Source organism: Eretmochelys imbricata, chromosome 1, assembly GCF_965152235.1.
Source record: "Eretmochelys imbricata isolate rEreImb1 chromosome 1, rEreImb1.hap1, whole genome shotgun sequence".
NCBI classification, from domain to species: Eukaryota; Metazoa; Chordata; order Testudines; family Cheloniidae; genus Eretmochelys; species Eretmochelys imbricata.
In genome coordinates, this window is record NC_135572.1 from 42,161,841 (window position 1) to 42,179,100 (window position 17,260).

Consider the following 17,260-nt stretch of genomic DNA (forward strand, 5'->3'; position numbering starts at 1 on the left):
TAGCAGACCAGGTGGCAGCTCATGCCAAGGCCCCAAGCCCCACTGAACATTGACAAAAATCACAGCTGGAAACCAGTCTGGCTTTCCTATGTGTTAACAGTGTTAAGATAAATATTAAAAGTTGTAAGAATGTGTTTGGTGCCTAGATCTTATGAACAATGTAGGAAGCTGCATGTACTGATCTCACTTATAACTTCCGTAGCCCATGGTATAAAGTTATATTGAGTGTTTGTATTGTAAACCACTGTAATTGTGTAACTCACCAAACAGGACAAGCAGCATTAATTCAGGTAAAGTGCTTCTGCACACCAGATGGCCCACTGAAGGCAAATGAGGCAATGCATAGCATCAAAGGATAGAGACCTTGTTGACTGCATCCCTCACTCCCTCCCTGAGCATGATCTCATCCCATCAGTTTGGATTCCTGGGTGATACAGGATAAAAATTCCAGAGAAGGAGAAACTGGGATCTTTATGCTGTCTGAATTCCGAGAAGCAAAGATTCCTATACATAAGAAAGAGATCCCCATGGTGTATGGAATAGGTCAGCCCTAAAAGACATATAGAGCTGATTATTATAGAAACTTATACTACCTTTTAAATCAAAGACTGTAACTCATTTGTGTGTCTATGTTTCCTGTTTTAATCTTGTAAATAACTCATTTCTTAGTTAATAAATCTTTAGTTAGTTTAGAACAGGATTGGCTACAGGCTGTGTCTTGGGTTTGAGATCTGAGTACAACTGACCTGTGGTAAGTGACTGGTTCTTTGGAACTGGAAGTAACCTGAATATTGTTGTGATTTTTGGTGTAAAGTGACCATCTACAGTTCATCTTGCCTGGGTGGCAAGATAGTCCCCTTGGGCATTCCAGTCTGCCTGTAACTCTGTGGTAAGACTGTTATAGTGCTTTAGGACTTCACATCTGTTACTGGGTTGGTGAAATCTAATGATAGAACATACAACCAGTTTTGGGGTTCTGCCCTGCAGCTGGCACTCATGGTCATTAGCCACTCCAGACTGTGTGACACTGTCAACTGAACTGGAGACCCTGAAAAACTGTAGGAAGCTGTAATTAATAGTTCATTGCATGGAAGGATGAAACTTAAGAAAATGCCACAAATTCATACTGGCTGTATCTGAGGAAATGGTGGGTTTGGTTAAAGGGATGTCAGGATTATCAGAAAAAAGTTGCACAAGCATTGATATACTGAGTGGGATAAACACAGCATTCCAAAACCCAAGTTTATTCAAGATTCAACTGGGATTTGTCTTTAAAAAAAAAAAAAAAAAGGTGTAACAAATAACCATACACAGATTATCCTTTTGTGTTAAACCAGATATATAGAGAAGAAGTTTCACAAATTATAGAAGCAAAGAAAGAGATAAATATAAGACATTCTAAATATACTATGTTGCAAGGACAACTCAATTCAGAAGATGCATTTCTGAGCTACCCAAGTGAGAGAGTCTTTGAATATGGGCAAGGCTATCTATATTTTAACCATAAAATTAAGGGCAGATGGTGAACTTTTTTGCTCTACTTGGTTTTGTTTGTTTAAAAACTTGGATGAAGTTCAATTTTGAAGAGGTTAAAAGGTGGTGATCTACAAAAGAAAACATAGGTTTGTACCTTTGTTTCTTTATACGTATAAGGAAGACCTGAAAAGTTATTTTGTTTTCAAAAACTAAAATAACTTTTTCCTTTTAAGCAGAGTAGAACTTCAGGTCTTGTCTATCCTGATTTCCCTACAAGACTCTATGGATGACTGAAGAATTGATATGATTTGGATGAAGAAATGTAAACCCTGATTAACTGAAAAATGAAGTGATTTTTATTCAGACTATTTCAACCTTTTTTTTAACTTGCACATTTAAATTCAATGACTGAGAAATATTTAGAAGACACTTTAGTCCGGGCCTTTCAATTAAGGGATGAGAAAGTTAATAATCTATATCTAAACACAGCCAACAAAAAATCAAGGAAGAAAAAACTTGATATACCTGTTAACTCCAGAGTAACAAACCAAGCAGAATTTTTAAAATGAACATGCACACCATTTCAAGCCTTGACTCCCACAAAAGGGCACATAAAAGGGTCATATCAGTTAATTTAGCATACCTTATAAAAGGTTTGATCATCTTTCTTTCAGTGTTCTCAAACGGGATCAGATTTGTCAATCCCACTGTATCAGGCTGAAGCTCTTGATAGGAAGTATATATAAAATGGTAGCCTCCAAAGAGACAGACACCATTCCCAACTCCCATCACTGAAATGGAGATAGTGAAACAGTAACAGATTTATCCAAAACTGTTCTGATCGTTCTTTTTTATAATATATATTTAAGATAGCTAAAATATTTAGCTCACTGTAACTAATCACTCCAGTTTTCCATTCTCCTTGAATTGTGGGCCTCTTCATCCTATTAGCAAGATATGTTGAGCTCATATAGAAGCATCATATGCAAGTCTCGTAATATACTGCTGATACTCATGCAAATACAGAAACAGAAGAGCTTTCCAAAAAGTTACTGAAACACTATACAACTGTTGTTAAGTGCAACCTTGTCATTGTTTGTTAGCTATTGTGTTAACATTTTGATACAGAGTAAAGACTTTTTGAGAGAAAGCAGATGAAATTACAGTCCCTTTGTTTATCAGAACACAGCACTAAAACAGATCAACCCAAGCCTCTTAGTACTGACTGTGCGTCAGAGAAATTATAAAGGACTGTCTGTATTTATGTTTACAGTAACCCTTGTGGGCTTGGTGGTACAGATAGAGGGAACTGAAGTTACATATTTATTTATTTATTTGTATTATTGTCGCACCTAGAAGCCTGAGCCATGGATCCGGACTCCACTGCGCTAGGGGCTATACAAACACAGAACAATAAGACAGTCCATGGTAAAGACTAACTCTATAAGTGAATTCAGGATACTAAACAAACCAAAGACAGAGACTATCACATATTTTCCTAGGACAGGGTAGAAATGATTCTTCACAACATAGAGGTGCATCCACCCTAAGAAAAAAGCTAACATGAGGTAACAGCACACTTCACATATGCTAAAATCCTAGTGAAGACAACACAGTTTGTAATCTGACACACAAGAAAATGACAAACTGCATTGCATTCACTAGAATTTTAACATGTGTTGGCTAACACCATTTTTTCCCTAGTGACAAGGCCATAAGGAAGAGTGGGTGTAATGGGGAAAAAATGTCTTAGCTATTAAAATATACAAATGCTGTTTCTAGTCTGAAGATTAAAGGAGCTCAACAGACTACTCCTCCATCGCAGCAGAGGAAGCTAAATCCTACCTTTGAAAGCATATGTTGTTCCATCAATGAGGGGGGCTGGGCTATGGGGAAAGAAAGTGATAGACCGTCATTCCCAGTCCACCGTTATAAAAACCAGACAAACTTGCCTCTACTTTAATGGTTCATTGCTGATTCCAGAGACAGTAAAAGTTTTCCGTGTTAGTTGTGAAAGCAATGGTCTGGAAATCAGTTCCTTTAGCTAGCTACACTTTTGGTCCCATTGCCCACTCCACCACCAATTTTGTGATTTAATTTAAGGCTTATCTGTCCCAGGGAAGTTTTGTATAAGTTTTCCACTGTTGATGTTGGTGGAACTGAACCAGTGTTAATAACATTGGGAGCCACAGCCTAGATGGGCCACTGGCATTTTTAACCAAAATCATACTGCTTCAGTGTTCAGGGGCAGGCGAGGGAGAAAAGAGACAGGTCATTCACAAGGGGAAGTCACTTTCCTCCACAGAGGAAACACATTTTTAGGTGTGGGGCACTGCAGAAGGGATTTGCAGCTAGAAAAAGTGGGATGGAGGATGGTGAAACTGGAGGGTCTGACGGCTGTGTGAATGGGGGAAGGAGCACACACTGGGTTTTGTGGCTGGAAAGTGACATCCCCTCTCTAACAATTCTTATCTACGTAGCGGTAAACTCTAGCCAGCTACATATGTTGGCTGGGCCCTCGCATAAGCAACTAATTGAACTTTACCCAAAATGAAATTGGGGCTTTTCAAATTCCTCTCTCAAAGGAGTTGACACACCCCAGGTTTCATTATCTGTGAGAGCATGCAGAACTCAGTGGAGGGATGACTAAGGCCAGCAGAAACAGACCAGGGCTTCAAATTTCCTTAAGGTGTAGCGGTTAGTAGCTAGACAACTACACTGAAACAAGGATAAAGTCCCAGTTTTAACATATTTAGGCAGGGTGTTCCACAAGACAAGAATTTTCCTGCACAATGGATCCTGGTTCAGCCCAGGGCCAGATCTACAGTTAATCCACCAACTGTAGCAACTGGAAGCCCCAGTCACAGACCAGAATCCAGTTATGCTAGGCACTATACAAACACAGAACAAAAAGACAGTCCCTGACCTAAAGAGCCTTTACAATCTAAGCATAAGACAAGAAACAACAATATTGGTCAGCTGTTTGTCAGCCTAGGGCTGGATCCACAGTTAATCCACCATTGGTGGGATGAGTACAAACTACTCTGGTTGCCTGTGGTCACAATTATATAACTCACTTATTTTTAAGGGCTTTGGAATATCTTCGGAATGAAGATGTGTATAGGTTTATATAAATAAAAGGTGCAATATACAGCAAGATTTTTTCCTTAAAAATGTAACTCAAGTAAAAGGTGTCAGACTGACACCTTAGAAAGCTGAACCCCTCTCAATAGGGAAAGCAAAGTACTGACAAAGCACTACCAGTTTCCAACGATAACTTCCAACCAATGCACCTTAGCTATGTTCTGCAAGCAACACAACCAAAGATAAGTAAGTTCAGTCACAATACTGAGATTGCATCAATGGCACCAAGTAGTGTGAACTGCAATATCTAAATATTTAGTGTGTTTATAACCATGGTACATAATGGATGTTAGTCTAGTATGGAACAGACCAAGATCACTCCCCAGCTCATTTTTATAGGTCAGAACAATGTCTTTTGGTCACCACCAAGCCAGCATAGATTCAAGACAGTGGCGTAGATATGAAAGGCTTTGCATCTTATTATCAACCCCAGGAGTCATCCAGACTTCATGCACAAACAATTTCTACACTGAACAATTTCTGCCAGGGATAAATGTTAATTTTGAGGATCCACATGGATCATTGAACATCTATTTTTATGCAAAATCCAAAATTATTTAAAATAACCCAAAAGTGACCATCATACTTAATTGTGCGTTTCTGATTTCTCCTTAAATCTTCTTCCTCCCCAAAATACTAACATAGCAGAACCAGACATTCTTTGTCTAACACGACCACCTCCATCATTCTTCCTGATCTCCATCCAAGGCAATGAACTACTAAGAAACCCTCAGTGCCAACAGCAGCACCAAATTCAGTGGCTTTACACTGGAGCTAGGTGCAGAATGAAATTCATTTGGATCACAACACAAACCTAGTCAATCATTTTCACTCTGCAATTCGATGTGTATGTAAAGCATTTCTGGTCACTCTGAGTCCACCCCTCAGACGTCAAGAATTCCCACACCTGGAGCACACCTGGGCTACAGTGCCCAGCGTTTCAACTGTTATTACCCAGCAGGTCCAACTGAGTTCAAGTACCTGTCTTTCTTTCCTTCAGGAGTCTGTGAGCAGGGTGTACAAGTGATCAGACAGCCTTCTTAAAACCAAAGTATTGCTTAGTTCAGCAGTAGGAACAGAGCATTTAGAGAAAATGGATTTTAAAACAGTTTACATGCATGTCTACCTTACCTAAAAGCTTCCCACCCTAAATAATAACTTAGGCAAGCTTAACTTCTTCAGACACCTGCAGTAGAGCCCGTCTGCCTCAGCCTGGTTTCCTCAAACAACTACACTGCCTCTTCAGAGACCATTTCTTTTTAAACATTCCAGTTCTTCTCTTTCCTACATTCACAGGCCTTTTCCTGTCCTAGTAGCCTCTTAACAACTACTCAAGTGTTTACTGAGAAATGACTTATTTTGAGCCATTCTTTCCTTTCCGGATGGTTATTCCCGACAGCTCCCTATTAAGCTAAATATATCCATAGAGTAAACATCCAAATAACCAGGTCAACATACAGTTTTTAATAGAAAAGTAGGGCTAGAGGGGGCCTCGAGAGGTCAAGTCCAGTCCCCTGCACTCAGGCAGGCCCAAGTTTATGAATTTATAAATTATTACAAAGCCACCCCAGTTCCATCACAGGGGTAAGAGAAAAATGCAGAAACATGAAACTGAGAAATACATAATTAAAAACAGAAAGAACAGTGGGAATAAAACAAGTACAGGAAGAGGAAGATAAACAGAATGGGGACAGAGACAACAGGTACTCCCAATATTGATATCCTATCTAATTTTGTTTTCAAGAATCTTTTGCGAAGTTTACAAACAAGATACTAAACGTGCATCCTGGTAGCCCACTAAATTACTCAGTGAATACCTTTCTGCACCTTTATTAATTTAGTAAGGAGGGGCTACAAGGCAGGAACTATCTTTTTGTTCTGTGTTTGTACAGTGCCTAGCACAACCAAACCCCAGTCATGAGCCAGGGCCCCAAGGAACTGTGATAATACAATAAAAAGTTATGGTTGAGGGAATAGACAAAGAATGCTCCCAAACTCTCCAGATGTCTCTTCATGCAGTCAATACTCAGAGAATCCTTTTCCCCAGGATGTTAAGAAAGGACGTATGCAGACACTGCCATTTATGGCCCTGCCTACCTTCCACTTCTCTCTCATTCATGCTCTCTTCCTTTCACTTTCCTGTCTGCATTTTCTTTTCTAGCCTTTCCTTCCATCTGCCTCTTAATGGCCTTTGTGTCTTTTTCCACAAGAGCAATCATATCATCTGCCCCATGTGTATTTCACTGAGGAATGAGAGAAGTGAAACTAACAGCCCCATTTCTGCCCTTGCAGAGGTCACGTCACTTTCACATATTAGTGGTGTATTAAGAGAGTTGTCATTGCTCTTCACAACAATACACAGTGCAGTAGTTCCCAATCAAAAAGAAAACACACATGCCACAAAAAAAACAAACAAATAATATTACCCCTTTAAGTAGGGATATCTACTTGCCAAAAGAAGGTAAGCATCCAGTAATTTTGCATTCTGAGCTATGACTAAGGTATGTGGGGTTTTTTTAAATGAACTGACGTGTAAAAGAAGAGCATCACAAATCTACATTCTCCACCCCTTGGTTTGTCCACTATCAGTAAATATTCACATCAACCAACCTTTTCCCAAGACTTCTACATAACACAAAATTTAAAAAAATTCAAGCATCAACTATTTTTTCAGTCATAGAAAATACAACACAAGACATACCAAACACAGTGATTTTTGACTGGTAACATGTCAAGAGTCCACTTAAAATAGCAATACAATAATGATCTAGATTTCCTTTTATTAAAGGCTGAATTTGCAAAAACAGCCTGCACAGTTGCACCTGCAAACATTAAGGATGAAAAAATTGCACTGAGAGTGCAAAATGGCTAGATGATTTATGCATGCAACTGAGGGTTTTAATACAAACAAAAGCCCCAGTTCTGCAAGGATCTCCACATGGATGGACCCCGGTTTCTCTGCAGAGCTCCACTGAATTCAGTGGGACGCTGTGCAGGTTTAGGGATCCATCCCTAGAGCTCCTTCCAGGCTCAGGGCCAACATTTTCAAGGTACAGGTACAATTAGTCAGCCTCTAACACTGGATGGCCTTGAGGTCAAGACTCTGAATTGAGGCTCAGAAGAACTAGTTAAAATTCCTGACTCAGCCAAAGCCTTCCTGCATAAATGACTTGGGCAAGTCATTTAGTCTCCCTGTGTTTCAATTCCTTGCCTGTAATCAAGGAACACCCTGAGGGCTTGTCTATACATAAAACGCTACACTACCGACACCAATGGGAGGGACTCTCCTGTCAGCCTAGGTAATCCACTTCCCCGAGAAGCGGTAGCTAGGTTAATGGAAGAATTCTTCTGTCAACCTAGCATTGTCTACACAAGAACCTAGGTCATCTTAACAATGACACTCAGGGGTGTGGATTTTTTCACACCCATGATTGATGTAAATAAACTGACCTAATTTTTTAGTGTAGACTAGGCCTTATATCGTCTTGTTCAATTGGACCATCAACTCTTCAGGGCAGGGGCAGTCTCTCACTGTGCACAGATACAAAATGGGGATAAAATTTCATTTGAGGCTTCTAGGAGCTACTGTAATATAAATAATTGTGCCCGGAAACCACAGATCATCCAATGTTAGAGGCTGGCTAAAAATTTGGCTGCAAGTACTTTGACAGTTTTAAAAGAGACCGTCACAAAATAAGAAAGGTCCAATCTTATAAACATTTATGCATAGGAATAACTTTACTCATGTGACTAGTCCCATCAATGTGTCCACAAATCAGAACCTTTGACACAAATTTTGGTATAGTGTCAAGCTTGTCTACATAAACATATTACATGGAATTTAAAGATCACTCATAGTTTAACAGGTTTTATTTTAACCTTTTCTAACTAAAAAGGGTAAATATGTATAACCAAGCTAAATGATTTGATGCCTAAAGTCTATAGTATTCAACTTCTCCCTCCAGACTACTCTTATTTTTTAAAAAAAATATGAAATATGATTAACAGCCGCAAAAATACAAGTGATCCAAATACTTCTCCCTATGCTTAAACACAGTGGAAAATCTTATCTGTAAGGGTCTTACACATACAGATTTTTACAAGCTTGTCCAAATATCAGATATGCCCTGTAACTAGTGATAGAAGGTTTGCACCATATAACAGAAAAAACAAAAGCATTTCACATAGTCTATATAAATAATTAGTGTAAAGTATTTCCATATTCCATGGCCTCATAAACAGAAATATCTATCTATCTATATATATATATTAGGGCTGTCAAGTGATGAAAAAAATTAATTGTACTGTTAAACAATATTTGAATACCATTTATTTAAATATTTTTGGATTTTTCTATATTTTCAAATATATTGATTTCATTTACAGCACAGAATACAAAATGTACAGTGCTCACTTTATTTTTCATTACAAATATTTGCACTGTAAAAGACAAAATAAATAGTATTTTTAGAATTCACCTAATACAAGTACTGTAGTGCAATCTCTTTACCATGAAAGTTGAACTTACAAATGTAGAATTATGTACAAAAAAACCTGCATTCAAAAACAAAACAATGTAAAACTTTAGAGCCTACAAGTCCAATCAGTCCTACTTCTTGGTCAGCCAATCGCTCAGACAAACAAGTTTGTTTACATTTGCAGAAGATAATGCTGCCTGCTTCTAGTTTACAACGTCTCCTGAAAGTGAGAACAGACATTTGCATGACACTGTTGTAACCGGCATCGCAAGATATTTACATGCCAGATGCGCTAAAGATTCATATGTCCCTTGATGCTTCAACCAGGGCCATCCTTACCTATACGCAAAGCACGCAGCTGCGTAGGGCACCAGGAAATTTGGGGCACCAAATTTCCTGGTGCCCTGAGCAGCTGCGTGCTGCTCCAGTCCCTGCTCCGGCTCTTCCCCAGGGCCACCGCCCCTTCCGGCCCCTGCTCCGCCCCAGCCCCGCCCCCACTCCCCTGAGCTCTGCAGCAGGGCTAGGCCTGTACTCACCAGCAGCGGGAAGTGCAGACCCGTCCCCAGCTGCGCCACCGGTAAGTGCTGGGGGGTGGTGGTTCCCCCTACCCCCCAAGCCAGCCCCCCCCAGAGGCCTGGGGCCAGCCCCGCCACTGCCTCCCCCTCCCCCCCGCAGAGGTGGGGGGCTGCGTAGGGCCCCAGAATAGCTAGGGACATCCCTGGCTTCAACCACCATTCCAGAGGACATGAGTCCATGCTGATGACGGGTTCTGCTCGATAATGATCCAAAGCAGTGCGGACCAACACATGTTCATTTTCATCATCTGAGTCAGATGTCACCAGCAGAAGGTTGATTTTCTTTTTTGGTGGTTTGGGTTCTGTAGTTTCCACATCAGAGTTTTGCTCTTTTAAGACTTCTGAAAACATGCTTCACATCTCATCTCTCAGATTTTGGAAGGCACTTCAGACTCTTAAATCTTGGATCGAGTGCTGTAGCTATCTTTAGAAATTTCACATTGGTATCTTCTTTGCATTTTGTGAAATTTGCAGTGGAAGTGTTCTTAAAACGAACAACATGTGTGGAGTCGTCATCCGAGACTGCTATAACATAAAATCTATGGCAGAATGTGGGTAAAACAGAGGAGTAGGCATACAGTTCTCCCCCAAGGAGTTCAGTCACAAATTTAATTAACGCATTATTTTTTTAACGAGCGTCATCAGCATGGAAGCATGTCCTCTGGAATGACGGTTGAAGCATGAAGAGGCATGGAAATCTTTAGCACATCTGGCACATAAATATCTTGTGACACCAGCTACAATAGTGCGATGTGAAAGCCTGTTCTCACTTTCAGGTGATACTGTAATTAAGCAATGGGCAGCATTATCTCCCGTAAATGTAAACGAACTTCGCAATTGGCTGAACGAGAAGTAGGATGAGGGGACTTGTAGGCTCTAAAGTTTTACATTGTTTTGTTTTTGAGTGCAGTTATGTAACAAAACAAACTCATCTGAAGTTACATTTTCATGATACAGATATTGCACAACGGTACTTGTATGAGGTGTATTGATAACTACTACTTTTTATCATTTTTAAGTGCAAATATTTGTAAGCAAAAATAATATAAAGTGAGCACTGTACACTAAGTGTATTCTGTGGTGTAACTGAAATCGATATAGTTGAAAATGTAGAAACACATAAAAATATTTAACAACATTCAGTTGGTATTCTATTGTTTAACAGTGTGATTAATTGCAATTAATTTTTTTGAGTTAATCAAGTGATTAATTGGCAGTCCTTTATATATATATTAGTTGTGCACTCTTCTGTCTTCCAGTCTTCTATTTTTATGCATTTCAACTTTTACACAGACTACCTACAGGTTTGAAACACTACATGTCTTTATTATGTTTGTACATCCTTTGAAGTTCTGATGAATTATGTGAATGCAATGTGTTGTTATTATTATTAAATGAACAAATTATCTTAACTGAACAATACCATAAGACTTCAGTCTAAATTGAGATCTAGATATAAGAAAAGGATAAATATCATCCTGAATGACATTGTCTACAAATAAGATTTACATAACACTGAATTACACTACCAATAGCCTGACAGCAGGAAACATCTAAGCTCTAAATCCTTTTTCCCTACTGTCTAAAAGACTTCACTCTAATCACATTTCAGTGACACTAGGTTCTAGGATTCATTATCAGAAGAGGGACAGAACACTGAAGAACTCAAAAAGTATTACTTTCTAAAACATGAACTTCTAGGCATTTATTTTTAAAAGAAGACAACAGTTCAGTTAAAAATATCCCCACATCATCTCAAAGGGGATGAAAGAACAGTGTCAAAACAAAACAAAAGCTAACAAAGAAGTGGAAACACACATAAATAATGTTATCTCTTTAAGTAGGGACAGAAACCATGGATGGTGAAGGAATTAACCAAAACCTGGCGTAAGTTACAATGATCCTAAAGGCAGATTTCTGAGAGGCCCTGAGCCGCTTTTATTGACTTCAAGTGACAGGAAGCTCAGTCCCTTCCACAGGGTCCCAAGCCTGTTACATCCCTCTCACACATCTCTTCCCCACAGCCCATTCCTTCCTCTCTTTTAACTCTTCTAGGTTCTTTGGCACCCTGGTCTTTCCCCCAAGAAGCCTTCGTTTATGAGACTAGGCCTATTAGCACCACCACTTCGGCACTCTGCTGGATGCTCTCCTACAGTCAGCCAGCAAGGACGGGTGCAGCACCCCTAAAGCTTGCAGAAACCAAGGAACTGCCGCGGCCTCCCCTCTCAAAGGCCAAGTTAAAGGGACTTTTTTTTTTTTTTTTTTTTTAAAGAAGCACATCTGTGGGGCATCCTCCGGCACCAGGGCGAGTTGCCACAATTTAAACAGGAGCTACCACACCACACCTGCGACTCGCAGCCTGCTCGTTTCCAAGTGTGAGGCAAAGCTCCAGCATGAGGGACACAAAACAAGCAACCCAGCAGCCTCACGCAGGGCAACAGCCAAGTGCTGGAACATCCCCCCAAGCAGCTCGGTGCCCGGCTAGCTGAAGTGACAGGCGGCAGCCACAGGCACCGCGGGGACGGACACCCCGTAACAGGCGCCCCGCAAACGAGCGGGGGACCCCCGGGGAGGGCCCCGCATGACACACGGATCCGTGGGGTCGGCGCCTGCTCAGCCCCGCGACTAGCCGGCGGAGGAGAGACGGGATTTGGGGGCCGAGATCGGGGAGCCGGGGCACCGCAGAGCTAACCGGGGGTGTGGGACGGGGACTCCCCGCTCTCACAGCCGCTGCCGCCCCCGAGGCTGCTGGGGGAAGTGGGAGCGCCACGTCCGGCAGCCCTTCCCCGGCCGGCGCCAGCCGCCCGCCCCCGGGCACTCACAGGCGCACAGCTCCACCACGTAGGCGTAGTAGGACCAGGCCACCACCAGAGCGATGAAGACCACGGGCACCCAGGCCAGCACCCTCTGGCAGCACTTGAGGACGTGGGACGGCGCCATCTTCCCTGGCGAGCCGCTGCAGGGGCGGCATCGGGGTTCGGCGGCGCCGGCGCTGCTGCTGGGGCTACAGCCGCTACGGAGCCTCCCGCCGCCCCGTCCCCGCCCCGCACGCTGAGGGGGCTGAGCTTGTGCAGCGGCCGCCCCCCGGAACTCGCTGCGGGAGGGGTGGGGCGCGGCGCCCCCCCCCCCCCAGCCGCTGTGTGGGGGGCCCGGAAACCTTCCCCCGGTTCCCGTCTCCTTCCGCAAAGCCCCTCGGGCTCCCCCACAGCCCCTCGCTCTGGCCCCACCTCCCCCTCAGCCTGCCCCGGGCTCTTCCAGCCGGCTACAGCCTCTCCCCCAAAGGCGGGCCAGCCCTTCCGTCTCCCCAAACCGCCCCCAGCTTCTCCCCAGTGCCCTCTGCCTCTGCTCACAGCCCCCAGATGCTCTCAGCCTCCTGCAGGGCTGCCTGTTTGTCTGCATAAGCAAACAGCCTATCCCCCAAGGCCACCCCACTTCGCCTCCTAACCCCAGTCCCTCCACGCTCGCTCCCCCCACACTGTCTATCCACTACCCTGGCTAACATCCAACAGCCCCCTCCAATTGTCCCCAACCCATCTCTTGGGTGACCTGGTCTAGGCTGCAAAACTGGATGAAAGACCAGACTCAAAGAGTGGTTATTAATGGTTCGCTGTCAAACTGGGGGGGGGGGACTATCTAGTGGGGCCTGCAGGGGCCAGTCATGGGTCCGGTGCTGTTCAATATTTTCATGAATGAGTTGGATAAAGGAATGGCAAGCGTGGTTCTAAAGTCCCTGGCTAACACCAAGCTAGGAGGGGTTACAAGCATTCAAAACAACCTTGATCAATCAGAGAATTGGTTTGAAATCAATAACATTCAATTCAGTAAAGACAAGTGCAAAGTACTGCACTTAGGAAGGACAAATCAGCTGCAAGTGGTTAGGAGGTATTACTGCTGAAAAGGAACTGGGTGTTAGAGTGGATCATAAGCTGAACATGAATGAACAATGTGGTGCAGTTGCCAAAAAAAGGTTAACATCATTCTGGGGTGTATGTAAAACACAGGAGGCAATTGTTCAGCACTGGTGAGGCCTTAGTTGGAGTATTGTGTCCAATTCTGGGTGCCACACTTTAAGAAGAATGTGGACAAATCGGGGAGATCCCAGAAGGGAGCAACAAACATTATCAAAGGTTAGAAAACCTGACCTATTTCAAATGGTTAAAAAGAACTGGACATGTTTAGTCTTGAGAAAAAAAGACTGAGGAGAGACCTGATAGCAGCCTTCAAATATGTTAAGAGCTTTCATAAAGACAACAGTGATCAGTTGTTCTCCATATCCCACTAAAGGTTAGACAAGAGGTAATGGGCTTGATCTGCAGCAAGGGAGGTATATAGTTAAGCATTGGAATGTACTTCCAAAGGAGCTTGTGGAATCTCATCACTGGAGAGTTTTAAAACCAGATTGGACTAACACCTATCAGGGATGTTCTAGGTATGCTTGATTCTGCCTCAGCTTAGGATGCTGGAGTAGATAACCTCTTGAGGTCCCTTCTAGCCCTACAATTCTATGAACTCCCTACAAATCCCTTAACCTTTTGTAATCCACCCCTAAGCATTTATCCTCCTAATGACACACATCTCCCAAACGTGTCTTCCAGTACTCCCCTCCTAATCACCTGTTAGTTGGTATCTAACATATATAGAAATTGCACATAGAATTAGCTTTTGGAACTGATTCAGAATATTCACAGGTTTTTTCCCATTACACCTTTACCCGATTCTTAACCATCCTGAACAGCACAATCAGAGCGGCCTTATTTCATGTTGCCTCAGCGCTGGTTACTTCAAGGCAATGTGATCTAGTTCCTGGTTTAAATGGAAACTAGTCAATTGGATATTTGTTTGATTTGCTGTCAAAGAATCAATTTTAGATTCATTTGGAATTTAACTCCACGTACAGTGTAAATATGAATCAATAGCGTAACACTGTTGCAAAAAAAGCAAACATAATTCTGGGATGTATTAGCAGGAGTGTTGTAAGCAAGACACGAGAAGTAATTTTTCTGCTCTACTCCCACTGATTAGGCCTCAACTGGAGTATTCTGTCCAGTTCTGGGCGCCGCATTTCAGGAAAGATGTGAACAAATTAGAGAAAGACCAGAGAAGAGCACCAAAAATGATTAACAGTCTAGAAAACGTGACCTATGAGGGAAGATTGAAAAAAAATGGGTTTGTTTAGTCTGGAAAAGAGAAGACTGAGAGGGGATGATAACAGTTTTCAAGTACATAAAAGATTGTTACAAGGAGGAGGGAGAAAAATTGTTCTTCTTAACCTCTGAGGATAGGACAAGAAGCAATGGGCTTAAATTGCGGCAAGGTTTAGGTTGAACATTAGGAAGAACTTCCTAACTGTCAGGGTGGTTAAGCACTGGAACAAATTGCCTAGGGAGGTTGTGGAATCTCCATCCTTGGAGATTTTTAAGAGCAGGTTAGACAAACACCTGTCAGGGATGGTCTCTAGATAATACTTAGTATTGGACTAGATGACCTCTCGAGGTCGCTTCCAGTCCTATGATTCTATGATTATGATGGTTAGAGATAGGCAAACTGATTAGGAAAAATAAGGACTGGGCCAAACCAGTTCTCAAATAGTTTTTTCCCCCAGAACTGGATTGAATGGACACCAAAGTCTTCTCTATCCCTCAACTTATTATACTGTTGACTTTTTAAATAATGAACTTTTTCTTATAATTCTCTTGTATTGGTGGGATAATACAATACAAGCACCCTCTGGTGGCCAAAGAGCCTACCTTCAATTATATTCTGTTCAAATTTGGTGATTATATTGTTATTAAATATTCTTCACATATTATTTTCACTCTGTCAAATAGATTTACTATATATTCAAAATATAATCATTTTATAATTCTAAAATGTTCTTCATTTAACAAACCTTTTGACAATTTAAAACTATTTAGAAAATAAAAGCAACAAGAATTCACTTTTGGGGTTACAAGTGTAGAATCAGCAGCAGAACAAGGGTCACAATAATATTGTACTATATATTACTATAGGAATATATACTTTGCACTTAAATACATTTAAGTCTGAGAATCTCAATACATTTAAATTGTTAATGAATTATACATTACTGGAGTCGTACAGTTGACACTGAAGGCACAATCTGAAGACACATCTGAAGATTCTTAATTACAAGGGATAACAGAAGATAAGGAAAGAACCTACCTTGATTCCCAAAGCTCAGGTTGAATCTGTAAGGCTGCCAGGAAGAAAACCATTTGCAAACTTGTAAACCGAACTAGTCTGTGTAACAAGTGACTAAGATACAACAAAAAAGGAAACCCCAATTACCATTTGTACAGTTACTTCTCAGAACAGAGCAGCACTTTAAATATGTTTTAGATCTGACAACAGTGAGGGTCAATAGAGATTTCTATTATAAACTGGACAAATTAATATTTTATGTTTGCAGGAAAAAATCATAAATGTATATTTGTTGCATTTTACTTACCACAAACTGCAGTAACTCAGTGTGCATGTTGACATATAGTACAGAAAGATATATAGTATCAGTTGTAAGGTCCTGAGCCAAAATATTTTAGAGTATATTTGAAAATTTGGGGCCCATTCAGTGCACCTATGAGTTTGTCGAGACTGCACAGTTAAATTGATTGTTTTTAACTTGAGTTATGTATCTCATGATGGAGTGCATCTACACTCTGCTCACATATGTGCTTTGAGGATTTGCTTGTTGGGTCATGTATTGATTCAGGCAAAATACTCAGCTGAGTTAGGCACCATGACTTCTGGCCACATAGCTCAGAGTTCCTAGCTCTAGATGATTTTGCACAGCCTGCTGGGAGACTTTGTCTGTTCACAGTGGACTTGTGAGCAGAGAGGTGAAAGTAGCTTTTAAGCTATTGTTAAATTTAGTGCAAAATACACAAGTCTTAAATAGCTTGCACTTCTAGAGTGCCTTTAATCCAAAGACTTCAAAGCACTAATTCTCACAATCCACCTGTAAAGACAATATTTTACAAATGGATGAACAGAGGTTAAGTGATTCATCCAAGGTAATGCAAGAAGGTAGAGGGAGAGCCAGGAACAGCAGCCATGAGTTCTGTCTTCTAGGCCCTTGCCATAACCCATAACTCCATGTCTAGTTGGCAGCCGGTGTCAAGTGGAGTGCCCCAGGGGTCGGTCCTGGGGCCGGTTTTGTTCAATATCTTCATAAATGATCTGGAGGATGGTGTGGATTGCACTCTCAGCAAATTTGCGGACGATACTAAACTGGGAGGAGTGGTAGATACGCTGGAGGGGAGGGATAGGATACAGAAGGACCTAGACAAATTGGAGGATTGGGCCAAAAGAAATCTGATGAGGTTCAATAAGGATAAGTGCAGGGTCCTGCACTTAGGACGGAAGAATCCAATGCACCGCTACAGACTAGGGACCGAATGGCTAGGCAGCAGTTCTGCGGAAAAGGACCTAGGGGTGACAGTGGACGAGAAGCTGGATATGAGTCAGCAGTGTGCCCTTGTTGCCAAGAAGGCCAATGGCATTTTGGGATGTATACGTAGGGGCATAGCGAGCAGATCGAGGGACGTGATCGTCCCCCTCTATTCGACA

At 41.8% G+C, this 17,260-nt stretch overlaps 1 protein-coding gene across 2 annotated transcripts in view; it reads right to left on the reverse strand.

Annotated features, from left to right (window-relative positions):
- Nucleotides 1-12,695, reverse strand: part of ZDHHC20 (zDHHC palmitoyltransferase 20) — a 76,030-nt gene extending 63,335 nt beyond the window's left edge. The window contains exon 1 of one of the 2 annotated variants that reach the window (XM_077809335.1): nucleotides 12,496-12,695. In XM_077809335.1, coding sequence (XP_077665461.1) covers nucleotides 12,496-12,613 — 118 coding nt within the window. In that variant the 5' untranslated portion in view covers nucleotides 12,614-12,695. Of the gene's footprint in view, nucleotides 1-2,119; nucleotides 2,241-12,495 lie in introns of those variants that run through there. The other variant, XM_077809342.1, reaches the window with a different exon arrangement.
- Nucleotides 12,696-17,260: the final 4,565 nt, after the last annotated feature.